Source organism: Falco cherrug, chromosome 8 (genome assembly GCF_023634085.1).
Source record: "Falco cherrug isolate bFalChe1 chromosome 8, bFalChe1.pri, whole genome shotgun sequence".
Lineage (NCBI taxonomy): Eukaryota > Metazoa > Chordata > Aves > Falconiformes > Falconidae > Falco > Falco cherrug.
The window spans coordinates 62,021,168-62,043,473 of NC_073704.1; the positions used below are offsets into that span (position 1 = coordinate 62,021,168).

At 38.4% G+C, this 22,306-nt stretch overlaps 1 protein-coding gene and 1 long non-coding RNA gene across 6 annotated transcripts in view; one reads left to right on the forward strand and one right to left on the reverse strand.

The window, feature by feature from the left end:
- Nucleotides 1-11,786, forward strand: LOC114016257 (uncharacterized). Of its 3 annotated transcripts, XR_003560630.2 has the most exons (5): nt 1-152; nt 5,749-5,870; nt 6,846-6,899; nt 7,014-7,106; nt 9,719-9,853. It is a non-coding gene; the product is annotated as an uncharacterized LOC114016257 (long non-coding RNA). The 3 variants fall into 3 exon arrangements; XR_003560631.2 differs by lacking the exon at nt 6,846-6,899; XR_003560632.2 differs by lacking the exons at nt 6,846-6,899; nt 7,014-7,106; nt 9,719-9,853 and adding an exon at nt 11,653-11,786 and having other exon boundaries at nt 4-152.
- Nucleotides 2,025-22,306, reverse strand: part of SEC24A (SEC24 homolog A, COPII coat complex component) — a 26,342-nt gene continuing 6,060 nt past the window's right edge. For 2 of the 3 annotated variants that reach the window (XM_055719434.1, XM_055719435.1), the window contains exons 3-23: nt 19,917-20,084; nt 18,163-18,240; nt 17,660-17,823; nt 16,872-17,044; nt 15,749-15,851; nt 14,797-14,923; nt 14,336-14,445; nt 13,620-13,732; nt 12,814-12,932; nt 12,160-12,215; nt 11,645-11,851; nt 11,185-11,305; nt 10,443-10,601; nt 9,742-9,915; nt 9,246-9,356; nt 8,692-8,867; nt 7,053-7,190; nt 6,245-6,349; nt 6,015-6,107; nt 5,417-5,520; nt 2,025-5,059 (exon numbers count right to left, since the gene is read on the reverse strand). In XM_055719434.1, the coding sequence (XP_055575409.1) occupies nt 4,945-5,059; nt 5,417-5,520; nt 6,015-6,107; nt 6,245-6,349; nt 7,053-7,190; nt 8,692-8,867; nt 9,246-9,356; nt 9,742-9,915; nt 10,443-10,601; nt 11,185-11,305; nt 11,645-11,851; nt 12,160-12,215; nt 12,814-12,932; nt 13,620-13,732; nt 14,336-14,445; nt 14,797-14,923; nt 15,749-15,851; nt 16,872-17,044; nt 17,660-17,823; nt 18,163-18,240; nt 19,917-20,084 (2,714 nt within the window). In that variant the 3' untranslated portion in view covers nt 2,025-4,944. The remainder of the gene's footprint in view (nt 5,060-5,416; nt 5,521-6,014; nt 6,108-6,244; nt 6,350-7,052; nt 7,191-8,691; nt 8,868-9,245; nt 9,357-9,741; nt 9,916-10,442; nt 10,602-11,184; nt 11,306-11,644; nt 11,852-12,159; nt 12,216-12,813; nt 12,933-13,619; nt 13,733-14,335; nt 14,446-14,796; nt 14,924-15,748; nt 15,852-16,871; nt 17,045-17,659; nt 17,824-18,162; nt 18,241-19,916; nt 20,085-22,306) is intronic. The other variant, XR_008733710.1, reaches the window with a different exon arrangement.

A 22,306-nucleotide genomic window follows, 5' to 3' on the forward strand; every position in this document is an offset into this window, starting at 1 on the left:
CCCGCCTCGGAAGTGACATCCCGGCGCGGGAGGCGATGGGGTCAGCGCTGTGAGGGGGCGATGGCGGCGGGGCGGTGCCGGCCCGGCGGGGCTGAGGTGGCGGCGGGGGAGACGCCGCGCTGACGGGAGCCTGACCGACACCTTCAGCCAGAGTAAGGGTCTGTGCATGCCTGTGAGGAAAGCGGACCGCCGTGCCGTGCCCCCCCGCTCCGGCGGCGGCCGGCCCCGCGCTTAGTTTGCTTGGAGGTCTGGTGTCGGTGAAGCCGGCCGGTCCACCTCGCCTTCAGTGAGGGAAATGTGCTCGGCAATGCAATATAAAATCCAGTACAGGGTGGTGATGTTCTCCTTACCACACGGAGAGGCGAAAGCAGTGTGTTGCGTAGAAGCTTCAAGCGGTACGGTAAGTGAACGTTCACACTTCTCACCAAAGGAGTATTTACCTCACACTTTCAACAGCCGTTTAATCATGATCATACAAAAGCAGCAGAACATCAGGGTATGGAGCAGGCGAGGCTTACAGCGCTGTTCGGTTTCCAGCACACCATGTTTTAATTGTCACACTCCTCGGCCAGAACGGATCGGTGCTGAGGGAGCCCAGTGCTGGGTTTTTGAGGTTTTCTGTTAGAAAATCTTTAAGTGCTGCTGTGCAGCTGGATTTAAGAAACTAATTTGTCATCTCAGCCACGCTCCGAACGAGGGAAGGGAGTATGCTGTCTATTGGAGTGCCAGCAAGCAGTGTTTTTGTGTGTCCATGAAAGGGATACACACGCAGGGGGAAATGCCTCTCGGGACGGTTAGGCTGCACAGGTCACATTCCCAAATCACACTCCCAGTGCAGTGTCACCACGCTGCTGTTAATACACTAAGCAACTGAAGGGACTGACTATGCATACAGAGGAAAAAAACAAGGGAACAAGGACCTCTCCATGATTCCACAGGTACATTATAAAACAGGGAGCACCTTTGGTTCTTTCTAGCAAGATACAGTTGGCATAATATTCATATTTATGTACAAGAAGTCGTCAGTCACCTCTGCTTGCTTGACAAAAAGCGGTAGAACTGGGCCACAGTAGTCTTTCCTTAACTTGGCATTCACATAGCTAACCCACACGGCAAAAGTACCTGAAAGCCAAACCAAAGGAAGACACTGACGTGGACACTTCCCATCAATACTTCAGACTAATTACCTTCACCATCCTTGACAGGACAACTTGCACTCCTTAACACACAGACTGTGCCACCGGCACTTCAATTAGAAGCAGGACTTGGCTTCGAGACCCTGCACTTGAGTTCCAAAGACCAGTGCCAGAATGGCTGCCTGTCAGTTGCACAGCCACAGCTGGAGTGGTGAAATTCAGCAGCAGCAGGGCAGATTGTTACATGTATTGGAGAAAAACTTTATGCTGACAAGTCCAGTTAATATTTCTACAATACTAAATGATTTACAGAATGATAGAATTCTGTATTCAAAAACTGTTAAATATAGAGGTCAAAGTACCAAGCTCATGCATTAACTTATGTATGATGAACCAGAAGCAGCAGTGATGACGGCTCATAAAAAAACTGGCAAGCATAAAATGGAACGTTTATTACAAAGAGGTGTTGAAAGAATAGCATGTTAAATAAAGATATAGGATTACCTACAATGAAATTGATCACCACCTTGGGAACACTGCTGAAGACTAAATTCCAACCATCAATGAATGTCAGCTGGCTCTGGAGCCCAACTTCCAGCCAGATGGTGGGGTACCACACGGTGGGGTACAGCACTACTGTGGGCTTACTGGAGGAACAAACCCCATAGCAGAGTAACAGTGCTGACAGAGATGCTCTGAAGGGACAAAAAATGCCAGTGACAGAAGAAAATTAATTTTCTCAAATTCCCTCTCAGTTTGTACCATCTAAATATTAGGGTTTAGCTAAAAGTAGAATTTATCATTCATTGGTACATGGTATTGATCTCAATTGATCAAATACAGTATTCAAGTTATTTTTATAAGAAAGGAGTGATGGACTTGCAGGAGTTCTTTCAATTAATTTTATTGAGTAGCCAAATCTGATAAATTAGCACAGATAAAATAAGCATTTGCATGTGTTACAAATGACTTTTTACAGGAATAAAACAGTGAAAATTACAAACTGTAAAAAGGAGGACAAGTAAATCCTGTCTCAAATTCAGAAGGGGGGAAGATTTATAACTTTATCCTGAAGATCAAGTGTTTGAGTTCAGAAAACAAAGATTTAATATTACAATATTGTACACTACTTTACAAAATTAAATTTACTATAAGGATTACATCCATAATAGTAAACAGAACCTTAAAATCACATTTAATGGTCCCTTACTTAACAGCCATTCTGCATCTTTGATTAAATTCCGTTAAGAAATTAATTCTAAATAAAAGTGAATCATTCTAGTTATTGCAACACAGTCTACATGGAGTTAGATTCAAATATATTAAATTAAAAACAATAATGAAAGCAAAGTAAAATGGATGGTAACAATGTTGACTGAACACTAATGTGTCAGATACAGAAATAGTTTAAAAAAAAAATCTTCAACTAGAAAAATAGAGTACATTTGCAGTGGTACAGTTGTCATACTGAGATCTAAATACCAGAGTCACTCTTGCCTATTTTTGCAGTTCATCTTCAGCATCCAGGTAAAAATGACAAATCATAGGTAGTTTGTTCATCTGTCCTGTGTTGCCCTTACAGCAGTACAAGGTGAATCAGCAGGCCTTTCCCACTGTGAGGGAATAAACTAAAAAAATTCAATACAGAATTTCTTCTGAAGTGAAGAGAACTCCAAGAGGGTTCATCTGATTCTTGTTTGTAATGTTTTACTCTGTAAAAATTAGGGACTCCAATTCAAAGTTGTTAAATGCCACAAAGACCAACATCTTTACCCATTAGTTTGGTATACATAAAGCAATGAAGCCATCTCCAACATTTATGTTTGTTTTTTTTTTTAAAAAGGGATATAGTAGCAAAATAGTCATAGTAAGAAACAGACTTTGGGTGTGGTGTTAGATGCAAGGATGATTTTCAATATCTGAGTGATAATATACCCAAACCACAAGTTTTAAGCCAGAACCTATGCTAGTGCATAGCTTCCGTTTATGATTTAAATGAAGACACCCCTTTCCCCAGGAAAAAAAAATATTAAAAAAAATCAGACTGTCAAAACTTAAAAAACCTCTTCACTATGACTAGAAAGTGTGCAATTCTCTGAAAAGCTGTTCAAGTAAATATACTCCTGTTTGCTATGGAGACAGCAGACAGGGAAGCTTAAACTGGTTCTATAATAATCTTTTCATGCTACTTTAGACATTGTTCTGAACATTAGCTTTTTGTGCTTAAGCAGCAAGAACAATTTCCCCAAAGAAACTCCTCCCCTGAAGTAAGGCAGCTCCTGACAATCACGTGCAGCTACAGCCTGAAATGGTAGCAAATGATTACACTATGATGTCCTTTGACATTTGTGTCACTGAAACACCATTTATAGGTGTTTTACATGTTCAAGTTACTTGCCCCAGGAAGTAGGTTTTGACCTTTTAAGTTTACCACTATTAAACAAAAAAGCAAACCCAAGATCTTTCCATGTGAAACACTTCCATAGGCACACAGATACTGTAACTTAAATACTCTTTACATTTGTAGCTATCGGTGATAGCTTAAACTTCAAAACAGAACAATTATCAATTCACTGATTTAAATATTTTTGTATATAAATTTTCACTTCAAGTCCAATGTCAATTTCCATCTGTAGCTCTGGCAGGGATCTGAGAGTATATTTAAAGCTTTTATTAATGGTGCACACTGGCTTTGGGCCTAGGCTCATTACACAGCTGCAGTAAAAAAAATAATTTTGAAAGCTTCAAGTGTGTCTCAAACCATAAACATATCTTCAAATGCAATATAATTTTTTTGTCTTTGGAAAAATTATTTCTTTTCCAATTTTAACATTGGTATATTCAATGTTGTCTCAAAACATTAGGTTTGAAGTGCTGTCATACAAACTCACCTCAGAAACACACTAGATTTTAGGGGCCTAACATTCAGTTAATGTAAACAAGAGCCAAGTCTACTAAACGTAAACCACAAAATCAGAGATAACCTTCCTTGCCCTTCCCCTCCCATGCCATTCACAAACAGAAACTGAAATTATTCCTTCTACTGAAGAAAAACAAAGCTTGCCATCTACCTAAGTCTACTTTTGCTGCTGACTCAGACACTGACTTTTCAAAATGTGTCTCATATAGGGCCTGCCCCTCCCTATTTTTTAATTAGAATACTGACTTATTAAAAGCTTTAACAAATTCAACCATCTTGTCCAGGTTAAGCTTACCTTTAGTCCTATTAGCCATAATCCAATCCAAGCACTGGATTCTACGCTTCATAGGTATTTGTTCGTTTCACAATGAACAGTTGTTTCATTGCTACTTTAAGCATTAAGTTGAACACTGAGATGCTCTGTCTGTAATCACTGGATGCACTTAGAATGAATTTCCCTGCAAATCGTGATCAGTATTGTGAGGTTTTATATCTAGCAGCAAAAAAAGAATAATGCAAAGAGTTACGGAAATATACATTTTGAACAACAAAGAACTCTTTATTTTACAAAATGTATTTCACCTTTTCAGTATTGCCTTTGTAAATGTACTTCATGCTGCAAGTACTTACAGTAAAAACATGATTTGCAGCAAATTAAAGGTGCTCAACCAGTTCCAACAGTTTGATAATTTTTTTTTTAAGGTACAATATTATGTAGTTGCACATTTGATTCTCAGATGTGGTCCTTTATTTGCTTTAGTTCGTTGAAATCACAGTGAGAACTTCTCATCAACTGCCTCAGGCCACAGATTTAATGAAGATATTACAAGCACAATCGTTCTTTACTGCAAAATCTTTCCTTAAAGAAGAGAGCCAAACACTAGTGTTTCATTTATTCACTTGCTGCTGTATATGAAGGAGGAATTCATAGTATGATAAGGCTGATTCTGTTCTGTCTTCAATCATATTTTGCAGAAAACTTGGTTTCAATGGACTGTCATCCCTTAAAAATGAAAATACAAATGTTTGAGTGAAATAAACATTTGCCAAGTTCTACAGTGCAATGCATTAATAAAGTTACAGGTCAAGTGGCAAGATATTTCAAGAGCTTAAGGACATATGAAAAGAGGATCTCAGATAGCCCTTGTGATTAATCCTAACAAGTGCATTATCAGCATTTACTTCATTTATCTGACATTAACTAAGGATTGTCCTGTGACATTTCATCTCTGTTGTCAAATCCATTAGGCACAGCATGCACAATTACTAAAATTTCCATTAAGAAAGTTCAGGATAAGATATCCAAATATGTATTGTTAAGAGGTCCCTAAAAGAAGCACAAAGACTTAAAAACACTTACTTTATTATATATAGTATAGGAAAGAATGGTCTCTGTTCCCTCAGCCAAGAAATGAAAGCTATTGTTCTGATGGACTCTGCAGTTTCAAGTTCTGGGAGGTGCGTCTAAGAGGCAAAGGGTATCATTAATACATACAGGTTATCTTTCAGGAAAACATAAAAAAAAAAAATTTAAATAGCCCAACTCTATCCTAATCAGGTATAAAGGAAACTCAAGCCAGATATGTTTTGTGATGCTTAGGGCTTGAAACAGCCAAGTGCACTAAACTGGTATCAGCAGCGGCTATCAGAATGGCGATTACTGAGCTGTGATCAATATGTGCTTTGTTGTAGAAACCAAAGGATTTCACACTAACCCACTGCAGTTCTGAGAAACTTAGTCATTGCCAGCCTCTTCTTACTGTGTTTTCATGGGAATATTTATAAAGTTTAAACCTGGAGAAACTCCAAGAGAGGTAACAAATTATTTCTTTCTTTGAATCTGGATTTATAGTGAATAACAACTAAAGGACTAATATTTGAATAGTGGTATTTAGTTCTTGTGAAAATAATATTCTGGCAGCACTGTATGACTGGTATACAGCAAGGCAAGCACGTACCATATTCTGTGGTATTGAGCCATAATTTGGAACTCCAAGAACTTGGCTGATAAAGCTTTGCCCACAGTTCTTCCCAATCCACAGAAACATTACCTGAAAGATACCCAGCAATAACACCATTAATCTGATGCAAAACCACATCCCAGCGGTCTCCTATGCATTCTGAGTTCTCAGAAAGAACATGCCAAATAAATTTGGATACTTTTTACAATCACCACCACCACACTTACAGAGCCGGCATCCATAAGGTAAGCACCATCCCTACTCAACTTCTCCACTGACAGCTGGAGAATGGGAGGCTGAGGTATAGTTCTATCATTTATGTTAAGAGCCCCCTAAAGGAAAAAGCAAGAAGAAAAACAGTGGTTCACATCTTGATGCATGGGAACAGGCCCAAGAACAGAAGGCTAAATAAGAATAAGACATATTATGCTGAATACTGAAGCTGGACCCTTTTCCTCAGATTCAAGACTACTTCAAGTGTATAATTTATTTATGTATACATTTAATTGTTAACATTTGTTTTATAATTTTATTTATATATTTTTATTTTATTTAGAGAGGGTATACTTAATCAGCTTAATCTTAATTAGTTCTAGAACTTGAATATCAGATTTCTTATGTACAGATGATGCGATTTCTACAATTACACAGGCTCTTGCATAAACATTCTCTCACTGTTCACAGAACTACTTTGACATTTAAAGGAAGCTACAGAGGGACAAAAAGTTAAACTGTTATACTGTCTTTATGTACACGTGATTTATAGTGCAAGATAATGACACAAGGCAAAAAGTGAAGTTAAAAAAAATCTTCCCCATCCATCCATAGCCAGGGCACAACTTCTCTCCAGAGTTCATCAATCCAGTCCCAAATAACAAATGCGTAAGTACAATAATGGGAAAACATGAAACAGTAAATTTTACCTACACAGTTTCAACACGGAAAACTTGTGAGATTTTTAACACAAATTTATTTTCACATTGCACACATCTTTAGGATCAGAAGAACAGACCACGTAGCAATGCAAATACTCACCTCATCTGTGAGATTATCAACTCTGTACAGACTGGGATGTGTCATAAGCATGAGGTAAACAAGGGGCTGGTTTTTCACTTGACACATGGTAAAAATGCGTTCATCTAAACGTGTGTTCGTCCCAGTTTGAAATGCTTTCTGCAAACAATCAGGCATTTAATTTGACCATTAAAGTGAAGTGAGATAAGCTGAATTTAGCACACCATCTATTGTTATTTTACTTAAGTCTTAGAGATAAGCCAGAAGTATTTTCTCATGGTATGGTATTTCACCACTGCTATTTTACTTTTCTATTGTTGTCTTCGGTGTTTCACATACAAATCATACAAGTCTCCTTATTCCCATTTCTGGGCTCTAGAATTAACCGTGACCTTGCACCATCAATCCTTTCTAGTGACCACTACAGCTGAGATGAAAGCACCTTGAAATACGTCTCTTCTAACATACCCCTCAAAAATGCTACTTGCTGGAATTTAAAAGAATAAAATAGTGGAGCAGTTTACAATTGTCTTTAATGTACAGAATTTTAGGTAATTCTGGGTTTATAATAAAGATATATAGTCCTGGCTTGTTGGGACAAGAAAAATCAGCTATAACAAACAAGGGCTTGCTCCTCCCACTTGATTGGGTCAAATGCATGTAAAGTCTTCTACATGAAAAAGCTCTAATGTCAGCATGAACATGCTAGTAGCAACATGCTGGCTAATTCCTTATCAAGAGGTACGAATCAGAAAATTCTAGAGAGAACAAAAAGCCAGCTTATCAACACTTAAAGTTACTTCTAATATCAGTTCAGGAACAACCAATCAAAAAATACTTAACTGAGCAAATATTGTGAAATGCTTTAAATCTTTTGCAACAACAGCCAGCCAACTACTACTTTGCCAGCCAGCTAGCTCTCTTTTAATCCAGACAGAACAGCTGTGTGGATCGACATTTCCAGAAACGCACAAAAGTTAGATCCCTGAAAAAACACTCTACCAGTACCCTACCACATTCTCTAGACTAGTCAGTATCTTTATTTTCCTATTCCTTTGCTTAAAACATGTACACTTTTGTTCTTACACACACTTCCAAACTCCCACTTCTCAACTAGATCAATTCTCCACAGTGATATTCTTTAAACATCATCTCTATCTCCTGTTGCTCTCCTCTGCAGGCAAGGGCATAAGGCCCATTACCCTGATACATTTGCTCCACAAAATTCTCTAAATCCCTCAATTTTTCATAACATAACAGATTCAAAGACAAAACCACATATTCACCACCTCTAAGATCATATGTTGTCTACCCAGGCCTAAGAAACAATTAAATAGGCTTTTTTCTACATTGACCTTTCAAGTCATCAAATTCTGGGGTGCAGAGAAATGGAATTGTTATCTTGAGAGAACTTTTATCTATCTGTGCCAGAAGAGCTGTTCCCAAATCTGTAAAATATCTCAGTAATCTAATAGCAAACCGGAGGGAGGCTGGTTTTATTAAATGACCTACATCAAGCAACTTCTCAATTTTGAGTCCTACAAGAACACTGAAAGAGAAGACTGATGCTATTCTGTATATCAAAGAAATGTCCTTTTACTTCAGCTTGACATGCCAGACAGACAATCATCCTTTTGCACAGCTTCCTTTTAACTCTTACCTGTTTTAAGAGTGCCAGTACATAAAGTGGGAAGAGCCGTAGTGAGCAGGGGGCCATGAGACCAGGCTGTTGAATGCTTAGGACTGATGAACGATAAGCAGATAAAGAATCTATCACTGCGTTGACCAGGGCATCCCGAGCATCACTCAAGGTAGCAGAAACCGATCGGTCCACAGCTAAAAAGAGAGTACAAAGCTCAAGTAAGAGACTTTTTCTCCCTTGGTAGGAATACAGTCACGTGTTAACTTTTCTCATTTTAACACATACTTCCATACATTTTAATATGCTTTTACTACACTATAGAGGAAGTGTCACGTGATTAATTAAAAAAGCCAGGGTCTTATGATGATGCACCAAAGACTAACTCCAGGTGACTACATAACTATACTGATAGGAAGCCAAGCATCAAAAGGAAAAACCCGAACTCTTAGGTTTGCAACTAAGAAAGCACTCAATGAGAATCTTTTCTTCTAATGTTACTTCCCAGGGGATTACTGCCCAGAGATTTAGGGATATCATCCATCCATATCCAAACAAGCTCTTATCATGCTTACCCATATTGGCTAACAGCCCCGTGATGGCTTGTACATCTGCCCCTAGGTAGACATCACTCAGTGTCGTTACAACAGGTAAGCACATAGTGTGGACACGAATTCGTCTTTCACCTGTAAGAAAAGAAAACTGTAGTCTCCAAACATAACTCTTGTTTTATGAAACAATATGAGAAATGCCACTGTTTACTCAATAGCAAAAAAATTAAATAAGATCATCATGCAAGTGGTGAACCAGGCTATTTCCAGTAGCTTTTAAAAACTGTTAGTTCTCAGTTTCTGGGTTAAGTCTACCTATTTTCAGAGCAGAACTAAGTTTCACAAGAAACTTCTTGGTCTGGAAGAAACAACAAAGTAACACATCACAGCTGTGATCTTGATATTAGATAAAACAGTTTGTGTAAGTTACTGCAACTGAATTGCGGCTGATAAATGGACACAAAAAGACTCATCCAAATACCGTGCTGTTGATGCAGGTGACACTGCCCGTGTACCTTACCTTTGCTGGATGTGTACAGGAGAGCTGACTGAAAAGAAACAACCTGCATATCAGTAAGACTCTCTTCTACTGACATTTGCACAGCATATCCTGCATCTGGGTTTACATTGGGTAATGACAACAAGTCTGTAGATCGTACGAAGAAGTTCCCATGGAAAGTATGAATGGAAAGACCTACAAGATAAGCATCGTATTGAATCGATTTTATTTTTGTAGTCATGAAGTACAGACACTGTTTACACATCTGCTGTCACTGTTAGATGGCTCTGTATCAGAACGTTAAGATCCTTCTCAATGAAATCAAGTATCTTCGGGAAAGGTAAATATCCCAGACAACTAATCCATAGAATGCACAAAGCCTAGCAGAAAGCTGGCATTTGGAAGTCAAATCAATGCAGAATAGTAGTAAGTCTCTAGACTATAAAAACCAGTCCCTTGTTGGAAATTTTGTTGAAATAGCAGTCCAGTTTTAACTACTGTAAAAAAGAGGTGGCATGCCAATGAAGATACTGCAAACAGTCCTTAATAAATGGTCTGACTCCCGATACTGAATTTTACTTTTCTAATCTTTGTCTGTTAGCCATTTAGGCTTATATAACAGTCAAAACAATCAAAACATTCCCAAATAACAGCAAACGCCCACTTGCCCTCTGCCCCCCTGTAAAAAAAAAAAAAAAAAAAAAAAAAAAAGGTGTTCAAACCTTTGGTGCATCTTATCCTCATCACAGCCTCAAAGCCAATCTTTCTAGTTAAATATCGTTTCAGTTCCTTTTGTAATTTCTCCACCTGGACAGGGTTGTGATTATGATGGTAAGACTGGTAGTAATAGACACTACCTGCAGAATACCTCGATATACAACCTGAAACAAAACAAACATAAATTGGTGAGTGCAGACAGTTGCAGCTGTGGTCTTTAAATATACCAGTTGAATGTAATATTCCCTTTAATTATTAAACTGTTCAAACCTGCAAATAGCTCTGTTACAGTTACAGACCTGCATACATAAACACAGATGTAACACAACTATGTGTTCAAGTATGTATGTAGTTTCAGGTGTGAAATAATTTCACCTTGACCTGAAATTACAGGTACTTTGTCACTTGAAAGTTGGATTATGTGGACAAAAATAATTAAAATGCTAACAAAGCTTACTTTAAAGATGTTTACACCAATGGTTAAAAGGCATAAAAGGGAAGCATTTTAGCCACTTATACCAGGACCACAAGAATCCTGATTCACTAAGGGAGAATATGAAACCAGCTGGGTTAAATCAGGAAGGACAGAAAGTTTACAGTCCATTCACTATCACTGCTTATCAAGGACGAATTTGCATCTTAATACACTAGATTAATTCAAATCAGGTTCATATACTAAATGTTAATGTAGATTCTGTATATTTGCCAGGAGTGTTACATGCCCCAAAACAGCTTAATATGACTTACCCAGAGAAGCCAAGTCAGAATATTGTCCACTAAGAAGAAATAAATCCACTGCAACCTGTTGTCCTGAGCAGTCCAAGGCTAACTTCTTGTAAAAATCAGTTGATGGTGTCAGATGTATGTCCTATTAATACAATGGAGTATTACAAAATACAATGGAGTATTACAAAATACAATGGAAATTCAAACTGATTAACACATTTACTGCCTGTTTTCATGGACACTAATAATTGATTCTCCGTCACAGATTACAGTGATTTCTTAAAAAAAAAAAATCAGATATTTAATCTGTGTTTAAAGTGGGAGGGTTTTGGGTTACTTTTTGTTCTTTCTGCTACTTTCAAGAAAGGAAGTCTAGCTCAACAAAAGAACCACAAAATTAACCCAGAACAGGCAATTCTAGAACCACCTGCACGTACAGCACAAGGTAATCAGTTCTCTCAACCTTTTTTGCTTTGCTAACCTTTGCAGATGCTCTTTGGTTTGGCTCTTCTCGTGACTTCAGTGCTCCCATTCCCACAGATGGAAGCTGTGTCTGGAAGACTGAGATTCTACCTCCAGTGGGGGACATCAGTTTAAAGGCAGCCTGTAATGCAGGCCCCAGGGCACTCTGAGTTTCCAGGGACTTGGTAAACATCTGTGGCAAGGTCTTCAACAGATCTTGAATTAGCTACAATTGAGAAAACAAAAGTATTAAAACTAGGAGTCTTCAGAGTTTTCTTTATAGAACTGACTGCTGAACATCCATAAACATGTATTAACACCTCTAATATTAAGGATAAAGAAAAAGCCATAGCAAAAGTCAAGGACTGTCTTGTTTCAGCTTAGCAAAAGTATAGTCATGTAGATAAATTAAAAGACCTCTTTTCAAACTCTACATTTAAACTGTAGGTGTAAATGAATATGAACAAAATCCAGAAATTATCAAGCATATTCCAAACTATGTGAATATCACTAATGATTTAAGGTAGTTCTTACCTCTTTATTTTCATTTAAATTTACTAGTAAGTTTTCTGGCATTGGTATAAATACATCTAGAAGGAAAAAAAGAGTATTTGTTATTTTTAAAAACACATCAAGCTTCCCCCCACAACTGCATTTGCCAACGATTATACCTATTGAGAAAAGAACACAGGATCAGTGCGTAAACCCATTTAAGAATAAACTGTGTGGATTTCTTTTTTCTCATACCTGTGGCTAGAATGCTATGTTAGAGTAGCAGTCAACAGCGCTGAAGGATAATCAAGACTATTAAATAAAAACACATAGCGGAGAGTGAAAGGTGACTTGAAAGTAAAGGCAGAAGAACAAGGATTAAGCATCAGTCACCACAGAATCCACAGAGATTTACCAAGCATCAGTATTTGGGATCATGAGAGAACTCTAGATAATTGTACAAATTAAGCTACAAGTTAGGACGGCTGTCTTCATCTTTTAAGTCATAAACAGCCACAGCATTGCTCAGACATCAGGGGCTTGACAAACACACACACAGACATATGCCACTTCTAAAACCATTACCAGAGAGACTAATGATCTGACTAGGAACTCCCACCAGATGTATTTTGTTAAAAGGCTGTCAAAATCAGCAGTCATTAGTAGATACTAATCACAAAATTTATTTCTCCATACCTTCAATATCTGAAACTATAAGCATCTGAGGCTGAGAGAGACCTTCCTGAAGACTGTAGAAATGGATTGTGCTGTCAAATGTTATGAAGCCTATTTTTGTTCTAGTGTTCCCAGGAAGCCTAAAAATGAGACATAAGACATATGGTGTTCAGCAAGATGAAATTTCATTTCTGCAGGCTTTTTTTTTTTTTTTTTAAACATCCACTGCACCTGTCCAAGGTTGTTACCAAGTTGTTAGCTTAACGGCTACAGTGCAACAGCTTAAGTCATTTTGGAGAAAAAAACCCAACCAACCAACCAATCAACCAAAACCAAAAAAGAAGCGCACAGTAGAGTCACCTAGCAGACACTCAAAGATTTTTTTGAAAGGGTAATAAGAAATGGAAGAAAACAAAGAAACAAGCTGCAAAGTACCAAGCAGCATTTATGTAAGTTCAAACAGCATGTATTTTATGAAAAGTTTATTGGATGTATGCATTCCTTTCAGCAAGTACTTACCTCAATTTCAGCTGTTCAAAAATACAGTTCAAAAGACATCATAAACATTATGTTTATTCCTTTTTGGGACTGGTGAAGCAGATAGGAAGGAGACAGACTCAGAAACAAGCCTCATAATTACCTTTTATATCAGTGCAGCTGTGATGGGCAAAAGACTACGGCTTTACGCTACATTTAATACAACATTGGCCGTTGCCAGCCAACACTAGGAAACTTCTCTTCTAGACAGGAAGTCCTGGCATGTTTATGTCTACTGCAGGTTTCGCAAGAGGAACAAAAACAGGAGATTCTAAGAAAAAGGTACTTACAAGTCAAGATTGTCCAACAAGGTCTGGCAGACTGTATTCAAGTATCCTGTCTCTATTGCATTATGAGAGACATCAAACACAAAGAGGTACACAGGTGGTTGAGGTGGACGTAGCTGAACAAAGAGAAGATTAAATTTCAAAATTACATTTATTAGACTGGGTTTATTCCTTCCACTGCAAGTTTAAACTCTATTAAAAACAGCACACACGATAGCTAAAACTTCTGAATACATTTGTCTTTTACTGGATAATTCTAGAATTATAGTTTTCTTCCAGAAGACCCACAAACACCTACATATTCTAAACACAGAAGAACTTTGACATCATAAAAGTTTAGAAACTAAGAACTACCTGAAGCTCTTCCCAGGAGTTCTCAGATACACTCCTTGAGGCAGCAACTGTTCTACTGAGCTGGAAAGCATCCTCTATAACAGAGGTCCTCAAACTATGGCCCGCAGGCTGGATATGGTCCCCCAGGGTCCTCAATCCAGCCCCCAATATTTACAGAACCCCCCTGCCTACCCCCTCCCACCCCCTCAGCCAAGGGTTGGGGGGGGGAAACCAAGCAGCTGCAGATGACTGCCTGCCACTTCATCCGCGTGCCGGCCCCCTGTTTAAAAAGTTTGAGGACCCCTGCTCTATAACAAAGCCTTTTCTGACTTCCCTCTGGAAATAAAACAAAGGGAGAGAATAACTAGAAGTAAATAAAGACTTACCATGTATTCAGATGGAGCCATAAACTCTATAGTAGCATTCTGCACTTCAGGTCTTTTATGAGGTTCTCCATAAACTCTTGTCACAGGATTATACATGAATTCTTCAGGAACTATGCAGATAAGTTTATATGTTACTACTTAACACCAGTATTAGCTGTGCTACATTTTAAAACAAATACAACAACTCTCTTGTGCTTACTGGGCCACACTTTTTGGAGAACTACACTAGGTCAGACAGCTACTTGGTCACTTGCTAGCGTACCTTGGGAGACCATATCAAACTTGCTGCGCTTCATTAATTGACTGTCTTTGCTCATGGGAAACGTTTCTCATGTCTCAGCCCCAGCATGACTGACAACGATCCCTAGTACTGATATGGCCAACAATATTACAATCTCAAAGGCCAAGGTGGGAAAGTTTAACCTTAACAATTTAAAGCAATAAACACATTTAAAACCTACCATCATTCACTCTATAGCACAAATTACATTTCCATCTCCTTTGGTCTAGAAAGCTGACAAAAGGATTAATGTATGTCCGGCAGGAACGGCATCTCACAATAGTACTTGAAGTGACCACTGGCAATTGCTGGAAAAGAAAAGCTTCCTGTTTTAAAGCATCACCACACTACAGCTACTTATCTGCAACAACATTATCTACACTGTGCTTCCTGGTTAGCTAGTCAAAGCATACTTTTTGAAGGAAGGAGTATTTTTGCATCCTCACAGCACCCCTTGTACAATTCCTTAACAAGATGACTGGTCGGAACTGAGCTCCAACCTATTTGACTGTGTAGGTTCTGTTTCAAGCCTCTAAAGTCTTGAATTTTACACTGATGGTTTAAGACCAAGTCCCACCCAATACAGATAAAAAAAAACCAACCAGAAAACAACCCCTATCTTTTAAAAATTACTCAAAATGTGAAAAATAACAATGTTTAAAAGAGGCACTGCTAAATTCAAAGTCTCCTGACCATCTGAGGTCATCCAAACCCCTTTAACTTTGTTAATTAATTAAGTTTTGAAATCGTACTAGGTTTGGTATAGGAAATCAGTAACTATAACTGGTATGTGACAAGATAAAGCTATCTAAGCAATACGGGAATGTATTGTTGCTTTCTGTCACAGTCCAAGTGCTGTGCTGTCTTTAATCTTCTGGTGTTTTGAGGTTTGGGAGTGTTTTTTTTTTTATTAAGAAGGGGGGCTTGAAAGTTTCAGAATGGTACAGAGAAAAAACTCAGGAAAATTAGAATTATATGTATGGAACAGGGAAATGTCAGTTACCAGGGCATTTTTTCTGGGCCAAGATTAGCCAACATACTTGCCCTTCTTTTATAATTCATCGTCCAGCTCTGGACTCTAGTAAAGGCATGGTTGATATTTCAGCATTTAAAGTTTTGAATATTTGTCATACCGATAAGTCTTTGAAAGGATGAAGCAGGAGCCCCAAAGGAAGTTTGGCTTTATTCAGTAAGGCCTGAGTTTGAGGAATGTTAGTCAGGGTACAGCGGAACAACCTACATGGAGGACAAAGGGTTATTTTCAGAGACTTTCAGATAACAAAGTGATGATTTCAGTAGTACAGAGCATCCTTTATATTCTTCTAGAGCTGGTGATGTTGACTTTCTGTTTCTAGGTAAAGGATCTTCTCCACCTCTGTCAAATCATTCCCTTTTAGTCTGAGCTTGACCCAGAGTACGTACATTGAGTTCTTATTTTATACACTTTCTTTACACAGAACTGAGTGTCATTTTAGTCACTGGAGTCAAAGTTAAGCCTAACCATGTTCAAAGTTGCACTACCAAGTGTTATTCTGGAATACCATTTTGAGGTGGCCTTACACACAAATCTGAACCAGCGCAGTTTAAAAAGTTGTCTTAAAATTTATAACTATAAACAATGTCATAGTCATTTTCAGAGACTTCAGAACTCGGTGGTTTCCACAAAATGCAGAGATGCACATTACTTCTGCAGATCCAGTCCAGCTTGCTCGTATGAACTACTTCACAAAGACGCAGTTATTTCCTTTATCTGTCATAAAAAAGTTGCAAAGCAGGAGTACCTGGTTATACAGAGTTTGGTTGGTCTCCTCAGAGAGATTACTTGAGCAACCAAACAGCCAGCCTCTGGTTTGACATTTCATTTACTCTGCTTTAAGTTGTTACTTTCAGTACAGAGGTCGCTAATGTTTCTGCATTCACAATCTTTTTGGTGTACCTCACTGAAGTGAGTTAACTCCTATTTTATATCTTTGCTCAATCATACTCATAGCCAGCTAGATTGTAAAGTTTTTGCATTGTACCCGTCTGTAGCTGCATTACAAGCAACATATTTTTCCTCACACTTTCTACACAGATGATTTTCCTCACTTCAAAGTTTAAACCACTCACCACCTTTGTCTTAACACAGTGAAGCCAGTTTTCAATGTTTTATACTCACAAAATTATGGAAATAGATATGGAATTTTGTGAAGAGTTATGTGCAAGTAGGAACTTATACTTCTATTTATTTTGATGAATTATAGCAAACAATCTTACTCAGGATTACAGTTGAGCTTCTGGATGTCTTCATGCAAGTTTGGAACAGGAGCCTTCAAGAGGGTCGTAGGAAGAATATTTCTTTCTTGAAGAAGATTCACAGGTCTTAATCCTTCTTGCTGTAGGCTCAGGCTACTCATAGATGCAGTTAAGTGATTAGTACCCAGGGCAGGCTAGAGTGAAACAAAATTTCAGAAATTAACACTAATTATTTGGATGAAACCCACAGTTCTTTTAAAAAGCAAATATCATTTTTTCCCCAATTTTTCTTCGTTTTCTTTTTTGTTATGCATTAACTGCCATTTTATTACAAGGATATATTTAGATATACTACTTGTTACATAAACTCGGACTTGGGCATGTCATATAACAGAGGCAAAAATTAGCATACATTTGCTACAAAGCTCTTGAAATACAGAGGTTGAGCTGGCAAAAGTCTTGGTCAGTTCGCTTTGAAAGTTCAGGAAAAAAACCAAATACTTCAGCTAACAATAGCAACCCAAGGGAAGAAAAACATGCCAGAAGCAGCTGGACGTTTTAAGAGAAATATTTGGACCAGGCTCAAGTCCAGAACACTTCAGAAAGAGCCGGCACACAGCTTTTCCAAACTGGCACCAAGGTGTCAGCACAAGCATTCATTTCAGGCTACATCTATCATCTTCAGCAAACGGCACACCAGCCAGCCACAGAAGCAGCACCCCACAGACGCACACCACACACCTATCGTCACTTTCCTCTAGCCACACACACCACAGGTAATACCGAAGTAAAAACCAGACAACCTTTACCTGGTGGAAATGTTTTGATCCATCTGGATATTGCAAAGCAGATCCTTGCATTCCTGGTGCTCCGGGTGAAGTATTTTGGTAGCCTGGAGGTAAGGTAGGGTAAGAATACCCAACACTTCTATTCATCTTAGGATTTGGGGGTGCAGAAGAGGGATGTGGAGTTGCTAGAGGCAGGAGTAGACAAATACTTAGAATCAACTGCTAAAGAACCGCAGCTTGCTCTGTGCATTAATACAGCAGGAGGGCTTTTTGTTGTTACTCAGTTTCTAAGTGTAAACAACTACAACTGCTGTCAGTTTTACAAAGTGCTCTTAACTGCTTTACCATACTTACAGGCAAAGGCACACAAATTGTCAAGGCTTCAAATTTCATATTTAGTTTCAAGACACACATTGAACCAAGGATATATGTTTGCACATAAATGTCTAGAATTTTGTCTTTCCCAGTTTCTTTAAAAAAAAAAAGTTAAGTAACAGTAAGCATTTTTAATTCCAAAGCCTTACCCATGAGACCACCACCTTCTATTGCATCATAGCTGTTTTGCACCACAGACCCATCACTGGCAGCAGATGTAGCATCACCTATTAAGAAAGACAGTCCCAGTAAAAATGTTCACAGACTACTAAAGAAGTTGTAATGAGGTAACTGAAAAAACCCTACTTGCTGGATGAGTATTAAGAATAGCATAGTTTGAATCTACTTTGTTTCTGTCCCAGGATGAAACTGAATTAAAAATACATCTTGGCCTTTTTCTCACACACACTTCCCCTGCTGACATGACCACAAAGACCATTCATAAAATCCTACAATCTTTCTTCAAGGAGAACAGGAGCTCCTATACTTCTGGTTGAATGATCTTTTAAGACCACTTCAGACCAGGTATTTGCCATAGCTTCCAAGCTGATACAAAGCACAGTATCCTCATCAGAGGAAATGTCTGTAGGTTAGCTGCAGTGTTCAAAGTACCCTGGAATTTAGGTACTGAGTTCCCTGAAGAACATTTTCCACTGACAATTCCTGGAAGCACCAAATTCCCTTCACTTACACGGTCCAATACTGCTCACCAAACACCAACAGTTCTGATACGGTCACATACCAGTCAAGATACAAATTTCAGCAGAGACAAGAGAAACCTTGAACCTGAGAGAGGGCTCCCAAAGGACAGCTTTTTGTAAGCTAAGTATGTCTAAATATACAAAACCAATTATCTGTTGCTAAGAAGTAGGTACTCAAATTACTTTATATTATAATTAAAATCTTCAAAGATGACCCAAGGAAAGGAACTTAGATTGTATGCTAAATTTTGCTAGTACGCAGCAGTCAACCTACTTCACAGACTAAACATTTCTCTCTCTCCAAGGCCCTGGAAATATTTCTCTTCATTATGAAGAAAACACTTTCTATGCAAAAGCAGTTTCTAATGCTTTTCGTATGTTCAAAACTAAGCTAAATCTGAATTCTTGTACTCGCACAGCTACCACATACAAGATACCATCAATGTTAACATGCAAGGAACTAACAGCTTTGACAGAACGAACTATATATGTAAAAATTAAACTGCTGACTACCACATGGCCCCATGTGGGCCCCACAGGCACTAAATGCAATCCAACTGCGTGTCTGTTTGGTACAGAGCCTTGATGAGTTCTTCAGCGATTGCATATTTGTGCAGGGCCCACAGGAGACAGAAAAGGTCAGGTATCTGCCTTCAAGAGCTGACACTTAACAGCCTCTAGTAAATACCCTCAGAAAATGAACAAATCCAACATATGCGTTTCAGTGATTTTACACAGAAGGGAAGAATAAGGTACAGCTATTAAACTGACAAGGAATTGCAGGGTCCACATTTTAGCTCTCCCTGCAGAATAAAACGATACAGTAAGTTATACGCAGATTATGTCCTGCACAGCAGTCAGGGATGCAAAGAAATCACAATTTCAACATTACTTTAGAGCACTAAAAATAATAATAATAAAAAAAAAAAAAAGAGATGGCAACTATGGGAGACAGACATATCAAACACCACTCTGCAATCTGTTTTGAAGCGCTCATTATTTTTATTTTATTAACAACTGTCAACAAGAAATATTTTACTTTCTTCCAGGTCCTTACCTGCTCCTGTCAGATAAAATTATGCTGTGTTATATCAATTTTATTATTTGAGTCTCTAGTAGAGCAGTGTACTTGACTGAAAAGGTTGCATATTAAAGTAAGTTGCAGTGTTCAAGTTCAATAAAAAGAGCAAATTATTTCTTACCATCTCTATTTGCAGCTGAATTTAGCAGAGACTGTGTATTAGGTGGTCCTGCTATCAGTGTTGATGGCCTAATTAAAGGTGGACCACCAACTGGAGGAGGTCCTAAAGGTGGCCTTGCAGGAGGGTGGAGTGGAGTTAAAGGCTGAGTCACTGGTGGAGGTGCAGATCCTGTAAGGAGATTAATTTTTAGGAGGAGTTTATTCCAGCTGGAAAAGTCACAGATGTTTTGTTATGCAAACACACAAATCAAACTAAATATTCCTCTTATTCAAATGATAAACAGCACGAGATTCATAAATCCTAACATGCCTGTAGAAAGTTTCATAACTTCAGATTGTTTCGTCATGCTTTTCTCATACTGGGGCCCTGTAGCTATTATCCATGATCTCTTTCAGCTTTTTGTTGCTATTATTGGTAAGAATTTCAAGAGATAAAGAAAGCACCCCAACTTCAATTACTGAGTCTAGACTTCATATAGTACAGCCCCATATGAATGAACTAGGACAGATTCCTTTTGACAGGATGCTCATCTTCCATTTCAGTAATCTGATGCAAATCAGCAACGTATAGATTCTATAGCTACTAAAATTACTTAGGAGAAATATTTCACTTGGGAAAGCATCAGCAACGTGCGGTTTGAATAAACTTGCTGTACAAGCGAGAAGTGTTTTGCTCCAAAATGTTTAATCCTCCACGCTAAAAGTCACAGGAAAGTTCTTAATTGCTTCTATTTTAAAATTCTAGGACTTTCTCAAGCCAAGACATTTAGAAACCAAATTGTTTCCCTTCAAGTAATGCCAAACCCTAAGTGCACTTCTACCCCTTTGTTCCCTATTATTCCAGAGGCCAGTATAACTGCCCTTTAACTCTAGGAAGACACCAATGGTGTTTTAATATAAAAGTTAGCCTTTCAAAAGGTAAGGCTAAATTGTCCAGTACCACCAGGTCTCAACATGTAACAGAAGCCTGTAAGCCATACATGAAAGTATACTGATGAATTCCCCACTACACAAAATATGCAGGTTCATAAGCCTGCACAGTGAGGTCACATCTAAGGGAGCAAGGAAAGAAGAAAGCAAGAAAAAAATAAAATCACATCCAGTGAAGTTATCTGTTTGTTCATTTAGCGTTTTATACTGCAAAACTAATTAATAATTGCTATATGCAGGCAACACTATCACAAAACTTGGAAGAGACCCTGTGTCTAAGAGGCTGCCTACAGTTGGCCATGCAGGCAGGGAGCTGGCAGACCTTTGTTCTAAGAACGAGCGTGGTCACCAAATGAGCTAAATTGATTTTGAAAGTGATCATTGTTCTACAAAAAACTACCACGGAAATTGCTCAGGAGGATTCACCACTGAATGGATGTAAGAACTCTCTTATTCCAGACACTCACTCATTTCACATGCCATTTTCCAAAATTTCTCAGCATATTTCTCACTAACTCCAAAGTACTAATTGTTTATTCCAATAAACTCCTATGAATAGTTAAGCTTAAGACAGTTTGAACATCACACCAAAATTAGTCAGGCATGTAACAAAAAACTAGCATCAAGAAAAATCTCTAATGAGGCTAAAAGCACTTCACCCCCCCAAAAAAATTTGCTTAAACATTGAAAATATTTCTGTACATAACTCCTATTTGCATGTTCCAATACAAAAACTTCTGTAACAACAAGGCAGTTTGGCAAAGAGAAACGTGAGTATTAACTTTGTTTCCATAATAATCACAAGTTGCAAAACAGAGCTATTTAGTGTTAGAAAAGCTTTTCACCACTGCCTATACCAGCGAACAAGGAGCAGGAACAGAAGTCTCACGCTTTCACAGTACTTTCCGAAGACTGACAGTTATTATTAAATAGTGAAAATTACAAGTTTGGAGGGAGGAAGCTTTCCATTGAACAGGCCTCCATTTCAATGGGCAGAACACTTTGCAGTTTTCTTTCCAGGCTGTGCTCAACCTGAGGCTGTTCAGAGAAGTACCTGAATCAAGTGGTTAACAGAAAGGCTAACAAGCTTTACACTGCAAAAGATCACACTCGTTAAATAGGACTAGAGTTTTCAACCGTGAGGTCCAGATGTCCCCACTTGACTGAAAAACGCTGATGCTCCAACAGCCACCCCAAAAACGGTGGTGGTCAGAGAAACAGCATTACCCACACAGCTTCCCAAAACAACAAGACACCGTTCAGGTGGTACCTGCTTGAGCCAACTGAAATGCCTGACCTGTGCACAGAGCTTCAAATTCTAATCCAAAGAAACCACCTCAGTATTTGTGACGTGCATTTTTTTGAAGTATCTGCTTTGATAATCTCATTCCACAAGCGTTCCATGTCTCTGCAGAGTTCATCCTGTATTCAGTTTTTAAAAAGGACACCGAGACCTGGACA